Raw genomic sequence first — 18,430 nt, 5'->3', positions numbered from 1 at the left:
AACAGGGCAAATTGCAGCTCTGGATTCATATCCATAATTAATCTGTCAGCCATGTCACACACCAGGAGTCAAAGATCTGCTATTTTTCTGTTATTTTACCACCAAGACGGCTGTAAAAGTTCAAGTGTGAGCACATTCTCACTTTTTCTGCAACATATCTAGGAATCAAGTTTCTGAGAGGTTTTTAGTAGACGCATGCAAAGTTAATAAATATCCACTCGCTTCAGCAAATGTGCATTTGAAAACGTCAAGTTTAGATAGGAAATGATAAAAAATTACTTGTGTTGTGAAACGAATCTAGTTGTGTTTGTCACATTTTATTTTGGCAGCTACTGAAGAGTGAAAGACAGAAAAAAAAACGTTATCGGTCTTATTTCGACAGACTGTCTATGATTTCACATTGTGCGGATAAAATAGATAAAGGAGTGCGACAGTTGCACTTTGCGGAGCTGTCGCAGAAAAGCATCATGAAGCAGACACAATTCTGAAGACGAAGGGAAACATGCTGCCATGGAGGGAGCTCAGTTGTAAGCACTCTGACACCCATTCCTATTTGGCCAATGGAGCTGTTAAAGGTGTCAGGGCTGTTCACAGGCACTGCGTGTTTCACCAGCCAAGATGGCTTCCACCTTTTTTCTATCATGATTAATTATGGTTTCTGATGGTAGTACAGTGAGAAAGTGTAAATTATTCCCACATTTTCTTGTGTGCCCTTCGTTCAGTCACTTTTGTGTAGGAAGATGCTATTGACGCCATCCGTGGAAGCCGACCAAAAGGCATCTACATGGGGTGGCAAACTCTTGTGCCTATTAAAGGGGTGGAAGTGGTGGCGATGGTGGTGGGTCCCTGTCGTGTGGGCTGAACCTAGTCCAGACTGCCAGTTGAACGGCCGGATTTTCCAGTATGGAAGTCTTATTTCAGTGGGCGAAGCTGGGTGTTGAGAGACTGGGAGAGAGGACAGCCCAGGGCTTGGAAGCTCGAAAAAGAATATTTCAAACAGACAAGCACCGTCTGTGTTCCAGTGTCACCAGCCCACCCGTCTGACAATCGGGGCCATGTCATCACGGGTTCTGAGTAATTCAAGAAGCGATTAGGGAGATGTGGCGATTTCAGACGTCAGAGGTCCCAACAGCAGAAATCGCACTGAAGGGCATGCAACCTCAGAGTTTGAGACTTGGACAATAAATCATGATGGTTTTAACTTTTTATTTCATTTTAATTAAAACAAGTCAAGATTAATAATTGATTGTTCATTACATGGAAATTGAGTGAAAAAGATTTTATCCAATGAGAAAACTAAATGCGTTTAAAAAGATGCATGTGCAGAGCAATTCTCGACAGTGTTTAAGTTTAAGACAGTTTCATCCCTCATGCCATAAGTAAACTAAACTGCCATTAGTTTACTCTATTATATATATTTACATCAATACTTTATTATTTAATTAGTATTATTGAAGCCTTGCAACAAAATTTCTTTCAATTTGTATTTTTTTAAATGTATGATTGAATGACAAACTGTCTATATCTAAAAAGAAAATAATTTCCTGAAGCTGCAGATCAGTGAGGAGAGAAGAAAGAACTCCTGTGATTGGCCAACTTCATGCTCCCTTTTACTCACTGGGTGGGCAATATAAAGGAACTTATAATTTGCCCAAAAGTACACTTTTATTTGGTTAATCGTTCCCCATTAGAGGGCTTGGGTTTAAGAGAAAGTACCCAAAGATGCTGAATCCCATCAAATCAAGCAACATTATAATTCTGGGATACATTATCCTTCTGAAATGTGAGCCATGTTGTGTTAGCATAACAAGATGCTCTTTATTTCTTATTCACTCATCATTAATGTGCGCTATTCTTCTAGTAGCAACCCTTTTTGAGTGTGCACTAACGGCAAAGAAACCTCCAGACTTTTAAACCCAGAGGACGAGAGTCCGCCGTCTGTCTGAAAGGGACCACCATGGCCCGAGTGAAGCAGTGCTGTTCAGATGTGTCTCTAAGACAAAGTGACAGAAGGGAAGGTACAGCGCATCCCAGGAGCAGCTGATTCTAGCGTAGGGGTTGGACCTAACCAGCACTTTGTCCTATTGTCATGAGGGGATGATGATGTAAATGCTGGCAGGCCTCCTTGTGGTTTGTAACTCAAACCTTTCCGCAAAATTACGCTTGGTTTTCTTCAACCATGAAAATAATCTCCTGGTTTACATCTGAGAATTAAACAAGACTGTTGTCAACGTTTAGGTTTTTCCTCAGCATTTTCTTCTAGAAAAAGAGCCCATCTGCTGTCACAATGCTCAAACACTATTTCACAGGAAACTTTGGATCAAGCAGCCTGCTAACAAGGAACACTGACATCTGGCAGGGGTTTGGGGGGCACGTGCTTTCTTGTTCCTGAAAATGTTCAGGCTGCTGTAGATTCTCAGTCATCCGAGGGGATGACTGAGATGAAATGTTATTTTTAGCAATATTACCACAACTAAATATTTTCCTGATATTATGCAGCTTGAATAACCAGTTAAACTGGATTCTTCATGGGACTGAAGTCCTTGAAGATTGCTCATAGTTGTTATAAATGACAAAAGCACAGCAAAGTCATTTAACTACAGTATAAGTCTGAACAATAGGAACAAACACATCCACAATACAGGGCTTTACTTTGAAGCCTCAACAAAATCCACAGTATGGTGCATTGCATACAAACACGGCTCAAAAAAAAAAATCCTTAGTTTGGAGAACAGGCTGAAATCAAATGATTCCTTTGACAGATCATTTTGTGCATGTTGATATATTTAGTGCTGTCAGAGAGGACATCACAGAGAATGGCACTTACATCACAATGCAAAAACTGTTATCAGAGGAGGTACAGGTTTATGGTTCAAGGGCTCGTCCATTCATTGAGAACAAGCTCAGCGTCTCTGCCTGACACACTGATCAAGACAGCACAAATAAAACAGCTCCACAGCTCCATCTTTGCCTCTCCCCTAGGGAATAATATAGCACCCATCTGAATGTGGCACATATTGAATCAATTCCAGCGTTGATGATTCATTTGAATAAATCACCCTGTTTTAATTTTTTTTTCTTTTTTTGCCAACTTGCACGGATACTGAAATAAGGGGAAAAAAACAACTGAAGAGAGGAGAGACAGGTGACAGTAGTGTAAAGGACCGCTAATCCTCAATCCCTTTTCAAGTAGCAATTAATGACTACAGAAATAATCTCCATATAGATGTTGTTGCAATTCTTTTTTCTTTTTTTGGTCAAACAACCTGGATAACTCGTGCAGATCAAAGCCAGAGGCAACGCGGCTGCAGCCAGAAGCCAGAAAGGATCTTATACTGGATTTGCATAGATGAATGTACAGCAATAATTCAAGTAGGAGAAAGGACAGATGCTGGTTTGACCCGTTATAAATTCTCCATCTGATCACTTAATATCGATTAAACTTGGTCTAGCGAGATAGATTTTTCAAATATGGCTCATCCTTCAGACAACTCCCTATTAAATCTGAAGAAATATCAAATATTTCAAGGAGAAAAAAACAAAAAAAAAAACAAAAAAAACTTTCGATGTGTTCCACATAAAGATGCACGGGATCAGCCTATTGGCAAATATGAAAAATCAGCAGCTTGTGCGATGAAAGGGTTATATCCGTATTCAAGCTAAGAGACATACTCTAACATACACAGACACAAATCCTGTTGAGCAGAGCTGAGCACAGATACCCTACCAGCCCTCCGAGGCACAATTAGGATTTCATGGGGTGGGAGGGGGGGGATCTACATTCCTGTGCACAAGAAAAAAAAAAAGTCCTTTCTCCAACCTCACAATAATATCAACTATTTACTCAAGGAAAAACCTGGAGCACCACTCAATAGGATTTGGACAAACAAATAAAAACATAAAAAAATAAGAAATACAAAAACGAGGGGGGGGAGATCTAAATTTAAGCTCTAGTTGTTGACGAAAAAAAAAATTGTTTCAGGAAACCCAAAGCTAAGCCTCCCAGTTCCAATCAATTTCTTCTATTCTGTGTGGTATAAAAAGCAGCAACCACTCGTAGTTTGTTTGAAGTGCTCGAATGTGTGGAGTTCTGCTGGGTTCAACAGCATTTTGTATGGACTCCCTTCGCGTATGATTATCACACCTGTCAGACATTCAGTCCCAGTAACAAGGGGTCAAATAGCTGCCAGTTTGTGTAAGAGAAGAGAGCGCAGAACACTTACACATCATTTTATGATGTGAACTAACAGGAACAGTACATAGTTATAAAATGTGCTGCAGTGCATGCAAAACGCAGACAAATGAAATTATCCATTTTCCCATTTTAAATGCAACACAGTAAATTACTATATGTTGACTGGATGTTAACAGAGATCCTTACTTGAGACAATTAATTTAATTACTTTCTTTAGTGGACTGACATAAACAAATCACTAACCATATGAAGAAAACCCAAGTATTTTTTCTCCAAACAGGTGTGAGCACTCATTATCTGTAAACATTTCAAATGTGTGAGGTTCACACCTGCTTATGTGGCCACATGTAATGTAAAAAATAAATAAATAAATAAAGCTGGAGGTGAGCCAGATAAAGCACACTGTTTCATGTGGTAATAGAAAAACTAAACGGATAAAAACAGGAGCATTGTGCAATAAAATATACAATACAGGGTTTCCCCCAGTGTATTATAAGCCTGGCGGGTTGCCAGGCTTTACTTGTACCCCCACCAGGCTAAGCATTACTTATTTTTTTAAGATTCTTTAAAATGTTTGCATTTTTTAAGACTTTATAGTTGTCGTTCAAGTATTAATCTTCCAATCTTTTAATAACGCATAATTATCAAGTGATATTTTCAAATTTCCTGTCAACTTTAAACATTTTTAATTGAAAAACCTGTCGGGCCGCTGGATGAATGACTGGCCTAATGCCCAACCATCAGGCTTAGCAGGTTTTCTGGGGGAAACCTTGCAATATTACAGTTTAGGAACCACAATAGGAGGATTGATAGAAAATTTGATCTACAAAAAGATAATTTCTAGAAGTTAGCAATGTTTATCTGTAAAAAATAAATTCAAGTGGCTCACATTTATATTCGTATGTATCCACAACCATGTTTTTTATAAGTCACATTTTTTCATGTTACATCCATTAACTTCTATGTATTTCACTGGGATTTTATGGGATAGACAAAAACAATGTACTGTAAAATTGTGAAAAGAAGGAATATATTGTTTTGAAATATTTTAGCAAACACTAATTTGAAAAGTGTAAAGTTTATTACACTTATGTGATGATGATGATTTTGTGATGATGGATCACTGTGTGATCCATCATCTCAAAATAAGGAGAGAATATGGCACAACTGCAAATCTAACTAGGGTTTGCTGTCTGACAGACTGGGCAAAGAGTGCATTATTCATAGAAGCAGTAAAGAGGCCACTGGTAACTCTGGAGGAGCTGTAGAGAAGTAATTTGTATATTAAGCTCAGCTGATGCGCGTTTCCACCAGGTCATTGCTAATCACTGTTACCGTGTGGGAGGAGTACAGTCTTTCCTTATGATCTGATTCAAATAGTGAACTCATCCTTCTTATCCGGTGCCTCAGCTTTTAAAAACAGCAGTTATCAAACACTGATAAACAAAAACAATCTGGACCAATCACTTCTGCAGAACTACACAATGTCCCTCGTTCCATTCATCAGCAACATTACTGAAAAAGCCGCTGTAACATCTTTTGGTCTGGTTTCCTTGCTCACCACAGTGCTGAGACTGCCCTGGTCAAAGTGATTAAAGGACACAGACTGTGGAAGAGCTACCATTATAGTCCGAGTTACAAACTTATTACTTCCCCTTATTTTTAGTTAATGTTTAGTTTGTTTTTCTTAATTTTGTTATGTTTTTATGCAAGTCACTCATCACTGAAATGTGTTACACAAATAAACATGACTTGACTTAAATACAAATGCACTCCATACTTTTAAGATTTGTATTCTTAATGTTGAAAACCATTTTACAATAATTTTGTAGTTTCTGTTGGTTGTTCTTATTCAATCCTGAAAAAATACATTATATTTTGAGGCTGTAAAATGACAAAATGTGAAAGAGGTCAAATGGTTCTGTAAGGTTCTGTATGCCTCTGGTTCCACCAAATAGTGCATGAAGCCATCAGCTCCAAAGTAAATTGACAGATGTTAAACTAACTACCATTAATTATTATAAATGGTGACCAACAGCAGCTACAATGAATGTCTCCATGTGTAAATCTACAGCTCTGCTGATGAAACCAGGCAAAACTAATGCCCCGGGGTAAATTCACAGAGCATAATGCCAAATAGGGACATTTGCAGCACTCAAGTTTGACCAGGACCTTTTAGCTCCCCGGCTTGCGAAATGATGTTTTAAATAAAACCACACTGTAGCTGTCACAACTGATTCTCAGATCAGGACCGAGGAAAAGGTTAAGCGCATCGTCTATCTGAAAATGCCAAATTCTGAAGTCGAGCACAAAGTTGGCACCCAGATAAATCATGCCATCACTGTGCTTCAGTTTTCTCATTATCCATACCTTTCATGACATTCACAGAAAGAAACAAAGCATCATACCAACACCTACTCGGAGAGAGAGCTCTTTCAGTTCAGCTCAAAAGCTGAGAGCTCCAAACCTCCACACCACAGTGTGGGCAGCGCTGGCACAGCCATGTGCCTAAGAACCCTGACTGAGTGCAACAGTTGGACTAATAACAGAACAAAAAAAAAGTAAAATGGACACACAGGGAGGACAGCAATAGCTCCACAGCTAAGTAGCAGGTTGACTGAAGCCCACCTTTTCCGTATTCACGAGCCGAAGGTGTCCACAATGCCTCTCAGGTCTTAGTGCCATGAGGGGCGTTGAGCGCTCAAGTTCAGCCACTTCAGGGTGAAGCAAATCACTTTAATATGTTAAGAAGATTAAGCTGGATAAATGTCTAGATACATTTTTTGAAAAGCAACGTAAATCTCCAGTGTTTTTATTTGGGGAGGGGCGGCGTGTGAGTCAGTTGAGACGATCAACACAAACCCACCAAAACGCAACGTGATTGGCTCAAAAAAACTGGGCTTATTTGAGATTTTGCATTTTAAGCTTCTTGAATCTAAGACCATCCCACCTCTTCCTTATTATTTCAAACACCAACCTTTGGGACAACAAAACTAGAATAAAAAAAAAAAAGCATAAAACACTGGTCACAATTTCATCTCCTCTCTCAGCTTAGACTCAGCTGTCTTATCCTGCTTTAGCTTATGTTATAGCTTTAACTGTACAGGTCAATGTTTTTCCCTTTCTGTTAATCTTCTGTTTGAAGCCTGGTTGATAATACACAAAGAAAAAAAGAAAAAACTTTGAGGTATCACATGTCGAGCATTCGAAGGAAGAGAAGCTTCAAATGAGGACCCCGTTTCTTTAATCTAAAAATTTGCAATCTGAGGGTGTCCGCCCGTCAGCCTACTGCGCAAGAAATTGAGTGTGAAACGTCAGGGCGAAATGAAACAAATAGTGTAAAGGGATTAAAAAATAATTTGCATACCATTTTTGGTATTTCCAAAACTACAGCATCAGGAAACTAATACAGGAAGGAGTTTTATCTTCCCCTCAGATCAATTAACACATCAATAGAGCTGATCTCTTCTCCCATAAGCTGCCTCTTAATATCAATATGAATATATTTGTCAAACATAATAAAACAAGAATAATGCTAACTGAAAAGGGAATAAGCTTTTACATGCAAGGTGAAAAACGTACTCAAAAAAAAAAACAAAACAAAAAAAACAAACTCAACAGGGTCTACATTTAAAATGTGCTTTACTTTCACACTAAAACACGCAATAACCTGTTTTTTCTTTCTTAAACTCTGTCTCTTCATGCAGAGTTAAGACAATAAAGATGAAGGGGGATGGCATTATAGAGAGCTAAGCATTATGAGAAGCCCTGAAGCTGTTCTTAGAGAAGGTGAATCAGAGGATTGGGACAAAACTGGAACTAAACCCTGTGCCGGACCACAAATGAGGAGCACAAAACATTTTGGGCAAAATGCCACTAAGCCAAGCATCTGGTTCTTAAGAAAACTTCACTTGATCACTTATAACTTTGAGATTACTTAGTTTTAAAGCAAAAGAAACTGACAACAAAGTCAGTTACCTCAGCGTTCAGCATGAGTGCCTCAGTAACCCTGTCAGTAAACTTCAGCAGAGTTTGATTCCCATTCAGGACAAATGAAACCTCAACAATTAAAACAAAAAAAAAACAAAAAAAAAAACTTTTATGTAGAAGCACTTCCGAGTTTCAGCTTTGATTCTAAAATAAGGTGTTTTTTGGATGAGACAAACAAAGTTGAATTTTACCTCTTTAAAACTACTGAAATTAATTTTTTGTATAGCTATGAAGTCCAATACAACCTACCAGTGAAACTCAGACTCAAACAGGGTATTGTTAAAAATACTCTTCAAATACAAACGTTAAACCAGTAATGAATCATCCATAAACAAAAATGCAGGCATAAATATCAAAGTACATAAGTTGGGGAGCCCTCCAGGGGACATGGGGAATTTGTTTTTCTTTTGCGTTCCCTTGCAAAACTTTTGCGTTCACTCGCAATAATGTACTGATCAGTTCATGCGGCATAATTGAATACTGTAAGCCTTTCTTACGGTAGCCACCATAATTTCTGCTTTAATACAAGCTTATGTAAGGTTTTTCCATGAATGTTAATATCTCGTTGTGAAATATCTGACGTTTTATATCTTTTTCTTTAGTACAGAAAGGCACAACAAACCTATGATATAAACATAAACTTTCCGTAAGTAGGAAAGAAATAAAAATACATCTAAACTATTTGGACTATTTCTGAGTTATCGTGGGGTAATAAGTCATCTGACAGTTTTGATTGCGTCTCTGTTGTGTTCATAGTCTGAATGGTTTAAAGGGCTGCTTTCAGTGCCGTTCCATCTGAGCCTTAGACATAAACATGCAGTAAATAAATAGATTTTCAATCAGTTTTTTGCACCAAAGCGTTAATAAACACGTTTTATTATTTTAAAACACAACAAGTTAATGGTGGTAGAGGGCCGCACTGGGTTAACTCGGTGAATCTCATCTGTCCATGTATCAATCAACTCCAAACCTCTTCTTTGTTCTGTCACAATTATCGATTTATTTAATTGTGATTATCATGCTCCAATCTTTGCGAGGACTAACCACCCCGCTCACCCGCTTCCTCAACAAGTTTTACAAATGAAAATAACAACCTCATTCACTCTTAAAAAGAAAAAAAAAAAATCAAACCACCATGGGCCTTCTGATGCTGCTTAATATACAAATTAAGCAAGAATAGAGCATATGTGTGAAACATATTGGTGACAGCATCATGCTGAAAAACGGCTCAGATTTGATGGGGCAGATGAGTTTATCTAAAAGCAGGACGTTGTGCAACTAAACGTCTTAGAGGCTGAAATAAACGAGGGAGTGTGATGCAGGTTGGCCATCCAGGATGACTAAAACAGACCAAGAGATATAAAGTAAAAATATGACTAGAAAATTGATGTCCACCGTTGCTGTCCATTCTTTGACTATACTTTGACAATTGTCCAAAGAAAAACAGGCAAACATGTCAGTGTAGAGTTACAAAATTGCTAGAGACGTACACCGAAAGACGGTTAAGAAGAGCAGTGAAAGGTGACTCTACAAAGTGTGAACTCATGGGTTTAGAGTGGAAATGTAGAAATTTTTACTGACATTTTTGTGAAAACGTTCAAGAGACATAGTTTATCAACGGCACTGTGAATGTAGAAAATCTTGCATCTAAGGTTTTACAGTCTGAAGATAAGATAGTTGTCAAATTGATGGTAAACCAAAAAAAAAAATCCTTAAAGTTGAATGCAAACTTCTATTTCTCCAAGCTGAAAACATTAAAGAAAAGGTGCAGGCTTCTTGCTGTGCCAAAGTACGACAGAGTCATCTCCAGATCTCACAGCGATTCTCTGCCAAACCAAAGAATGCTGTAGCTCATATAAATAGAAATTTAATCTTGTGTGTTTGTCTAAGTATCCAGAGCAGCACTTCTCATGCAGATTATGAATCTCTGTTTAAACAGTTCATGCAGTCAATGTATATGAACTGATAAGAGAGAGTCTGCGTGGATACTGAATAATAATCATGAAGCACAGCTTACAGCGATATTTTCATTAAAGGAACCGTCATGTCTATAATTCCACATGGAAGTAGATTTAATCATATTGATGAATGGTATGATTGTCATCCATTGAATTGCTTCTTTCACAAAAATATTGATTTTTTAATAAATGACTAATAAATGCCAGAAAAAATTGACTTTGTAATTAATTGGTGTATGAGTAATGAAAAACCATACAGATTTTTGTGAATAACACTCCCATCTTTCTACACATCTGACACAGCAGCATTCACAGTTTGATCAATTTGAATCTGAGTTTTAGATATGTCAAACAATGACATGGAAAAGACTTAGTAACTCGAAGCTGCCATATTTACTGCACATAAGTGCCACGGCTCTGAAATTAACACAAGTAGCGCTCAAGAAATGAACCGATAACAGTATTATCATTCTATGATATGCGGACGCTCTGTCTGCACTGATGAAGAATCACAGTGTGGCTAATGCTACTAGCTAATCTATTTTCAGGGAATTGTCTATTATTCCCCAGATCGTGAGGTTATAGATAAAGAGTAAGAAAAGTAATAAGAAAACTGAAATAATGACCCATGTATTTTACTCTCTCTTGATGTAGTGGTAAGTATTCACTTTAAACCCTTTTTCTAGACAAAATGGGAGCATGGCAGCAGCTTAGTTCAACAGTTTTAATGCATCAGGCTAAACAATAAATATGCAAGTGCACAATCTTTAATGCCCATAGTGTTATCAAACTAACTAGTGCGATTTAGAAAGCATTCCTTGAGCCTTTCCACTTTATCCTCCCATTCATACAAAATGTTTCAAATGTATATTAAATTGTTTTTTTTTTGTTTTTTTTTAATTTTGCCAACAATTGCACAAAGTGAAAGTGTAGCTGTCTACATTCTAGGGTCAAAAGGTAAGAAGAAAGAATATTATGCCAACTCACCGAATAAAATATATTGTGACTGTAGAAGACGCATATGCATTAGTATGGTTTAAAAAAAAAAAAAAAAAAAAAAAAGGAGAAAGCATGATAAAAGTGAGAAAAATAAGAATGTTCAAAATGCTGGCTATAAATAAAAAAAAACGCTTGCACATATATATATTTTTTTATCGGATCTGTGACAGACTAAGTGAGAGCCTCTGTGCGTCACTCGGAGGCTTTGCAAGAGGCAAATAATTGTTTTCCTGTCTGAGAATAAGGTGGAGGTTTATTGCTTCATAGCGATGAACATGTTTAATCAAGCCAGTGCTCCTGCAGCAGAAGGTTGTAATTCTTTCCTCTTCAGAAGCTTCCATAAATCACATGCATTAAAGAGCAACAGGGCCAGGATTGAACGGAGCAGGATACGGGTCAGCTTAACACTGTTACAGTGACAAAGGGGCAACATTAGCTAAGGGAAAAAAACAAAAAACAAAAACAAAAAAAACACTCTGAATTCCCGCCAAACATGCCTCTTTAATCCATCAGAGCCAAAAACACCCACTTGATGACACTGAATGTGCAATTAGATATTATAGAAAATATTTTTACTCTTTGACCCAAGGTGGCACAAAAAGGTGTGAACGGAGGCCCTTCAGAGACAAATCGACTCTGGGCTGATTGAGGGCTACCACCTGCTAGAAATGAAACCCTTTTCCTGATTGCTCCAACATCCCTGACAAGAGGAACCTGTCAGGAATCCTGCATGGGTGGACATGTAGGCTTTCCTGGGTATGACAGGGTCTGTTAGAGAGGAACCCCACCCTCGCTTTCTCCGGCATGCCAACACAGAGGAGAGTGGGCAGCGCTGAGACGGCAGCCTGCCGTGGGCACTGCCAGGCTTAAAGCTGCCCTGTCGTCATCAGTGGCTTGCAGAGAAGAGCACTAAGATTCACCAAAAAAAAAAAAAAGAGGAGGGGGATCGTTGCATTTAAATCCTCTCTCAACGCCCCCACATGTTTTAGCAAAGCATAAAAATCATTCACGGAGAGAGAGAAAGAGAGAGAGAGAGAAATAGAGAGAAAGTGAAAAAGATGGAAGGAAATAGACAGGAAACAGCTATTAACAGCAGTAAGCAAGCTCAAGAGATCATAGAGACGCAGCTCTAATCGCAGTAATGGTTTAAACCCTCATTCCATCCACCAGATGCATAAAGTGTCTACCCAAAAACAAGGCTTTGAAATCCCCCATGTCTAAGAATTTGCCCCGTGGCTACAGTCCTTCCTCAGAAAAAGAAAAAAACTCTCCTAAGACGTCTCTAATTTTGAGGTATCTGGCAAAGGTAGGTGGATTGCGGTCTGTGTTATTTACACAAACGACATAAATGAAAAAGCACACACTTAAAATGAAATAAGTCATTCTGGATACCTACTTAATATTACTCTAAACTCATAGCTGTGAAATACATGAACCAATGCTTGCAGCTAGACCTCTAGGACAATTTAATCAAGTTATACATGCAAGCAATGGCTACAGAAATGGTTTAAACCTGTAATGTAAATGAGTGATATATTTTACCTCAAATAAATTCAATCAGGGATTTTATAGTTTTCGTCTTATTGCAGAAGCAATCATTTAACACAGAACTTAATACATAGGCATCCGAATGACATCGACAAACATGTTTTTTTTTTTTGTTACTTCCTATAAAGAGCTTTTTGCTTTCATGTTTCGTTTTCTCTTTTCAGCAGCCCGACTTTATTTTAAAGATTTTTCTGTCCACAAGCCAACTTTGATTGCTCTCCAAAGAGCCTCTAGTTACATGATGAACTCTCATGTCTATTTTCTCTAGTGAATCTGAATATCCAAAAAGGAACTTAGGATGAAAAAAATATGAGATAGAGGTGGAAAAAAAAAATCATAGTAAAACATGAAAAATGTTGAATCTAAAAGAGTAAGGAATATTTCTAATCACAAATAGGTTTTTCTTTGACAGCACTATCCAAGAGTGACAATGTCAATCAGGACAAGATTAATTGGCAAATTTTTCTGGGATTAGAACTGGTCAGTTATCGGCACGTCAAAAAAAGAGAATTAGATTTTTGTCTTCCGTTCATTAAATGCATCAAGCTAAGAACTGCTACAACTTTCAGTTTATGAACAGATCAAACGACAGCAAGTTATCTGATGCACTTCTGGGACTTTATTAAAAATCCAAATAAGAAAAGAAGAAATGGGGATCTTGCAGTCCCTTCATTTTCTGCTGGATTCAAAACTGTTAGCTCTATGAAAGAACCTGCAGCACATGGGTTCTCTTAATGAGAAATAAGAAATAGTGCTTGGTAAAATAAGACTGAATTAATCTAAATCAGAATCTGTAGGTCAGACCTCGCAACACAGCAACCTGAAAATCGGTTGTTGAAAAAACACCCAAAATAAAAAAAATTATAAGTTTTCTTAAAGAAAGATTTATGAAACTAATCAAATCTATAACTACTAAAATATCAAAGTAAATTAGATGTTCTCAGCTCTTAGCAGCGAATCCCAAGCATGTCCCCACCATTTATTAACACATTGTACCTTTGCTTATGAAACTGTAATCAAGCCATATTCTTATGTAGTTTGGTCTCATCAGCCAAGTTGTATCCCACTCACATTGCACTGTAGATAATTTTGAGGCGTTTGAGGGGAAAAAACCCAACAAAAAAAAAACAAAAAAAACAAGAGCTACATAAGCTCAAACCAGGCTTCTAAAACAGAGAAGTGCTTGTGCTGAGCATCAGTTGTGAAGTTTGGATTCGGAGATGTGCAGCTTCTGCAACCCTTTGCTTTTGGTCATATGTCCATATTTAGAGGCAGTTTTATGGGACTGCTGCCCACTGTGTTTTATTACAATTACTCAGCAGGCACGCATCCTGTCCCAGTAATGAAGTGGGTGTTACAGTGGGCGGATTTAAGCGGCCACTATTCTGGAATCCTGCTACCGGGTACGAGGTCTAAGTGGCAGAGAGAAACCAACAGCATGTTGTGTGGACGAGAAGTGCGGCGGACAAGAAGACCAATAACAACCCAAACCTTCAGATAGTGCGCCTTTACAGGAGTGTCAGGGAAAATGGAGAATCACATTTCAAAGGCCAGTAAATAAAGTTTGTATTGATTAAATCTAACATGTAATCTGTTTTGCTGTCTGACACGGTTTCTGGCTCTAAAAAAGAATCCTGTAAGACAGCATTATAGATAATACGACCATAGATCAAATGGAGTTTGGGCAGGAGAAGGGCAATAGATCATGTTCGGACCAGACTGCTTAGCTCTGGAATTCATAAAACTAGCTCCTAAATCGTAATGGCTTCCAATTGAAGTTTTTCCACTTGAGGGATGTGGGATTTTCTGCATGCTTTCAGTTAACGTAGAAGTGTCTCTATTAGTCAGCGGACACAAAACGAGGCTCAGCAGAAGAAATGCTAAAACTGAAAAAATAAATAAGTATCAAATGAATGTACTAAATATAGTTTACCAAACTTCTAAGAATATATGTCATGAGTGCATGTCCACCCATGAAATTGTTTTTAATAAATAAGCTGCACGAATGGTTAATTCAGTGTTTTTTAATACAAACAAAATCAGCAGATAGCACTGCGACTTTCTTTTATGTCATCTCTGGACTGAGAAAATTACACATTAATCTGATCCTAATTCTAACACATTAATTAGTTTTAGTTGAAGCAAGATGTTTTCTTCAAGCTACGTAAAAGTAGCCTGGAGAAACAACTCCTAAACTTTCCAAACCTGCTAAGGCAACTATGTCAAAACAAGATTCACAAACACAAGCAGAGGTATTATCCATCGTCTGTACTTCTGTTTAAAAATTTAAACGTTAGCGGGAACCAATATTGTTTTTTATCTAACTTTGCAATTATAAAATTGTTCCTATTAAAGTAAATGACTAACATTAAACTCTATTACATGAAATTTTTCACTGCAGAAACTACAAGTGTGCAATGTAACCTTTGTTCAACTCGCAAGGTTCAGGGGAAGCTTGAAAAAGAGTTGCTAGTGCCACCTTCTGTCAACACTGGTTAATTCAGTTCAATACTCAGTCAACAAGAAGAGCATGGTGCAACAGGTTGTATAACATCAGCTGTTCAAACAGGAAGACTGGTTGAAATTTTAAAATGATGCACATGTTATTTCATGTCTACAGTTTAGGAAGTAATTGGAAACGTTTTTTTATTTTTATTTATATTTTTACTTGGTTACCAGTAGTAGATCTGAGGCTGAGGTAGATACTGTTTATTTGATGTATTGCTGCACTCTAGTGGTTAAAACATATAATTGCAAATGTGATCAAACGTTGCACGTTAAATGCAAGTTTCAATTTCAATCAAGTTTCAATCACACTAATTCACAACAAAGGTCGTCTCAATGCACGTTGCAAAAATCATCCCATTCATATACTAAATACCTTAATTTAATCCAATCAGACAGAATGGAAATCTGTTTCTGCATATACAATGTATTTAAGCTCATTGTTCAAATTGGCAATTTATTTTTTAATCTATCTAAGGAAACCTAGTGTCTGACAGAAATTACTCCTCCTAATCAGAAGTCTCCAATTCCTGTCCTTGAGGGCTGCTTTTCTCCAACTTTTGTTAACACACCTGAATCTAGCAATTAGATGGTAAGCAAAACTTTGTAGGACATTGTCCCATGTCCTACAAATACACTTAATGTCATGAATGAGATGTATTTCAACCACCTCATTCAGGTGTCAGACCAGGGATTTCCACCAGAGTCCTCAGGATCTGGTCTCTGTCTACGATCTGGAATAAACATCCCCATTATGCTTGACGTTCTGTGGCTGTGAAAATGTCCTTCTAGAAACATATGAAGTGATCATAATTGATGTCATTTCCATTTTGGGTAAACAAAGCTTATTTTTAAAGCAAACTCAGCCCAAATACATGCATTTGTTACTCAAAATCAGCAGCGTACCTTTGTGATCATTTTTCCAATTTTCAACCTCACAAAACTCTTTTTAAGCATCTTTCACAAATTTATATTTAGTTTGGTTTTTCAATCCCAAGCTACCACTGTCCCAGGTCTTCTAGGGTAATTTAGTTAACTCTTGATGCTCTTCAAACCTGTTAGGAAACTCACACAATCCTTACCTTCTCTGCTCCAGAGAAGTAGATCTGCGGGGCTTTCCAAACGGTGCCGATTTTCTCTCTCAATTTGTTGTTCTTTGGAATCATAAGGCATTTGTCAATGTCCAGTTCTGGATAGATTACTTCCAGCCCGCCACTTTTTCGATGAAATGTGCAAAAAAAGGGAGATTCATAGAAAGACATTTGGTTTCTTGTCAGCCACATATTGACAATAAAAATAAATAAATACAATTTACTACATGAACAAAAATAAAAATGAAACAGTATTTAGCAAAAGCATCATGGTAATTACTTTGTAGTCAGAGTTCATGGAGGCATCTGATGGTACTTACTGACAAAAAGAAGCATCCAGAGGATCTAGGGTGCTGTGTGTTGTGTCTGCCTGGACTGGTTCCAAAACGAAGACAAATAACCCCAAAAGCAAGGCGAGCAAAGCCTACAGAAAAACATAAATTTGTAAAACAGCAACAAAATTATTCACTCAAATTAATGTTGCTTATATTATTCATCTTGTCTGCTCCTCTGACCTTTGACTTCAGCATGCCACATACACAACTGCCTCTTACTGGATATTTTCTCTTTTTACACCATCCTCTGTAAGTAAGTGATTTTTGTGGATAAAAAAAAATAAAAAACCCAAGTACCTCAGCAGTTTCTGAAATACTAAGTCTAGCCCATTTGGCAACAATGCCACTTTAATGTCACTTTAAGATCTTTGCTTCCCTATTTTGATGTTCGTTTTGAACTTAAGCAAGTCGTCCTCCCCGACGCTAGCTACCGAAATGCATACATTTGTCGCTGCCATGTGATTGTGATATCAATTGGATAGCTGTACCTAATGAAGTGTGTGTAATATGTAGTAATGTTTTACATTTCTGGGCTTCCCATTCTATTCTCTTTATAATTGAAAGTGCTCTTCTTAACCCCGAAGACCATAACTTTATCAACAACACAATAAACATGCATAAAGCGCTTCATGTTCCTTCTAAACAAAGTGAAACGCGCATAAATCAGCCTACAGCGCGCTGAATGCTATTGGTGTTTTGCGCTGTTTCTGTGAAAAGGACGCACTTCGCTTTCATGTCATTACTTGTCATAACTCAACTGAACATGACCGACCTAAAGTTTTCGCTTTAACATTAGCTTCACTGACCAAAGGGTGTCCTTGTTATAAACGCTTAAATTCGGACATGTTTAGTTTAGCCTTCACTTGTCTTGCTTGTTGTCGCACCTGACATTTCGAGGCTGAAAAATGTAGGAAGTGTCTGCGAAGCAAACAACAGTGAGTAAGCCAACTAAAAATACACACATTAGGATTAAAGCAGGCATGTTAGTATGTTTGTAAGCATTACCATCACTTTAAAGTTGTGTCGTGTTTGTCCGCAGATTTGCCCCTCTCTGAGTGAGACGACAGACGCTGTTGAGCTGCAGCTGCTTCTGCGCATGACGTGGAATGGAGCTGCACAAGTTTCAGATGTCAAGATGAAAAGATAAAAAAAAAAAAAAGCAGACGACTTCCCTGTGCCCGCACTGAACATGTGCACATGTAGATTTTTCTTTATTTAAATGTTATATACACACTTTCAAGAACACATGCTACAGATTTTTTGTTTTTCTACTTCTTCTTATTCTTCTTTTTAAAGATTTACAGCTCCTAAACCAGGGTTGGGCAACTCCAGGCCTTGAGGGCCGGTCTCCTGCAACTTTTAGGTGCATCTCAACTTCAACACAGCTGAGTCAAATAATGAGGTCCTTAGCAGGACTCTGAATAACTTGACTGCACTTAGGAGGTGATTCAGCTGTTGGATTCAAGTGTGTTGGATCAGGGAGACATCTAAGAGTTGCAGGACACCGGCCCTCGAGGACCAGGATTGCCCACCCCTGTCCTAAACCATAAAAACAGCTCGACAGCAAAAAACACACCTGGAGATCATATAAAATGTCAACCAGACTTCAAACACTGAGAACACATTCATATATGTAGCTTTTCTTTTTCTGTTCATGTTTCAAATTTGCCTTTCTACCGTTTTGCAACAAGGCCTCGTATACTATGCAGTAGTGATTGTGCAGCATATTCTACATATTTCTGGTGCTCCTAAAGCTCCCTTTGGTTTGTGCTTTTCTGTAGCTGAAATATAGCACCCAAACATATAGAA

The 18,430-nt window shown here is 37.9% G+C and overlaps 1 protein-coding gene across 1 annotated transcript in view; it reads right to left on the bottom strand.

Moving 5' to 3' along the window:
• LOC103145754 (phosphatidylethanolamine-binding protein 4-like) overlaps window positions 1–17,933 on the bottom strand; it is a 59,949-nt gene extending 42,016 nt beyond the window's left edge. The window contains exons 1-3 of the mRNA XM_007563328.2: window positions 17,627–17,933; window positions 16,607–16,710; window positions 16,278–16,410 (exon numbers count right to left, since the gene is read on the bottom strand). Of these exons, the coding sequence (XP_007563390.1) occupies window positions 16,278–16,410; window positions 16,607–16,710; window positions 17,627–17,812 (423 nt within the window). The 5' untranslated portion in view covers window positions 17,813–17,933. The remainder of the gene's footprint in view (window positions 1–16,277; window positions 16,411–16,606; window positions 16,711–17,626) is intronic.
• Between the last annotated feature and the right edge of the window lie 497 nt (window positions 17,934–18,430).

The sequence above is a fragment of the Poecilia formosa genome, unplaced genomic scaffold (genome assembly GCF_000485575.1).
Source record: "Poecilia formosa unplaced genomic scaffold, Poecilia_formosa-5.1.2 Scaffold5, whole genome shotgun sequence".
NCBI lineage: Eukaryota > Metazoa > Chordata > Actinopteri > Cyprinodontiformes > Poeciliidae > Poecilia > Poecilia formosa.
The sequence above is the reverse complement of the archived record's forward strand: the minus strand, read 5'-3'. Positions and strand labels throughout refer to the sequence as shown.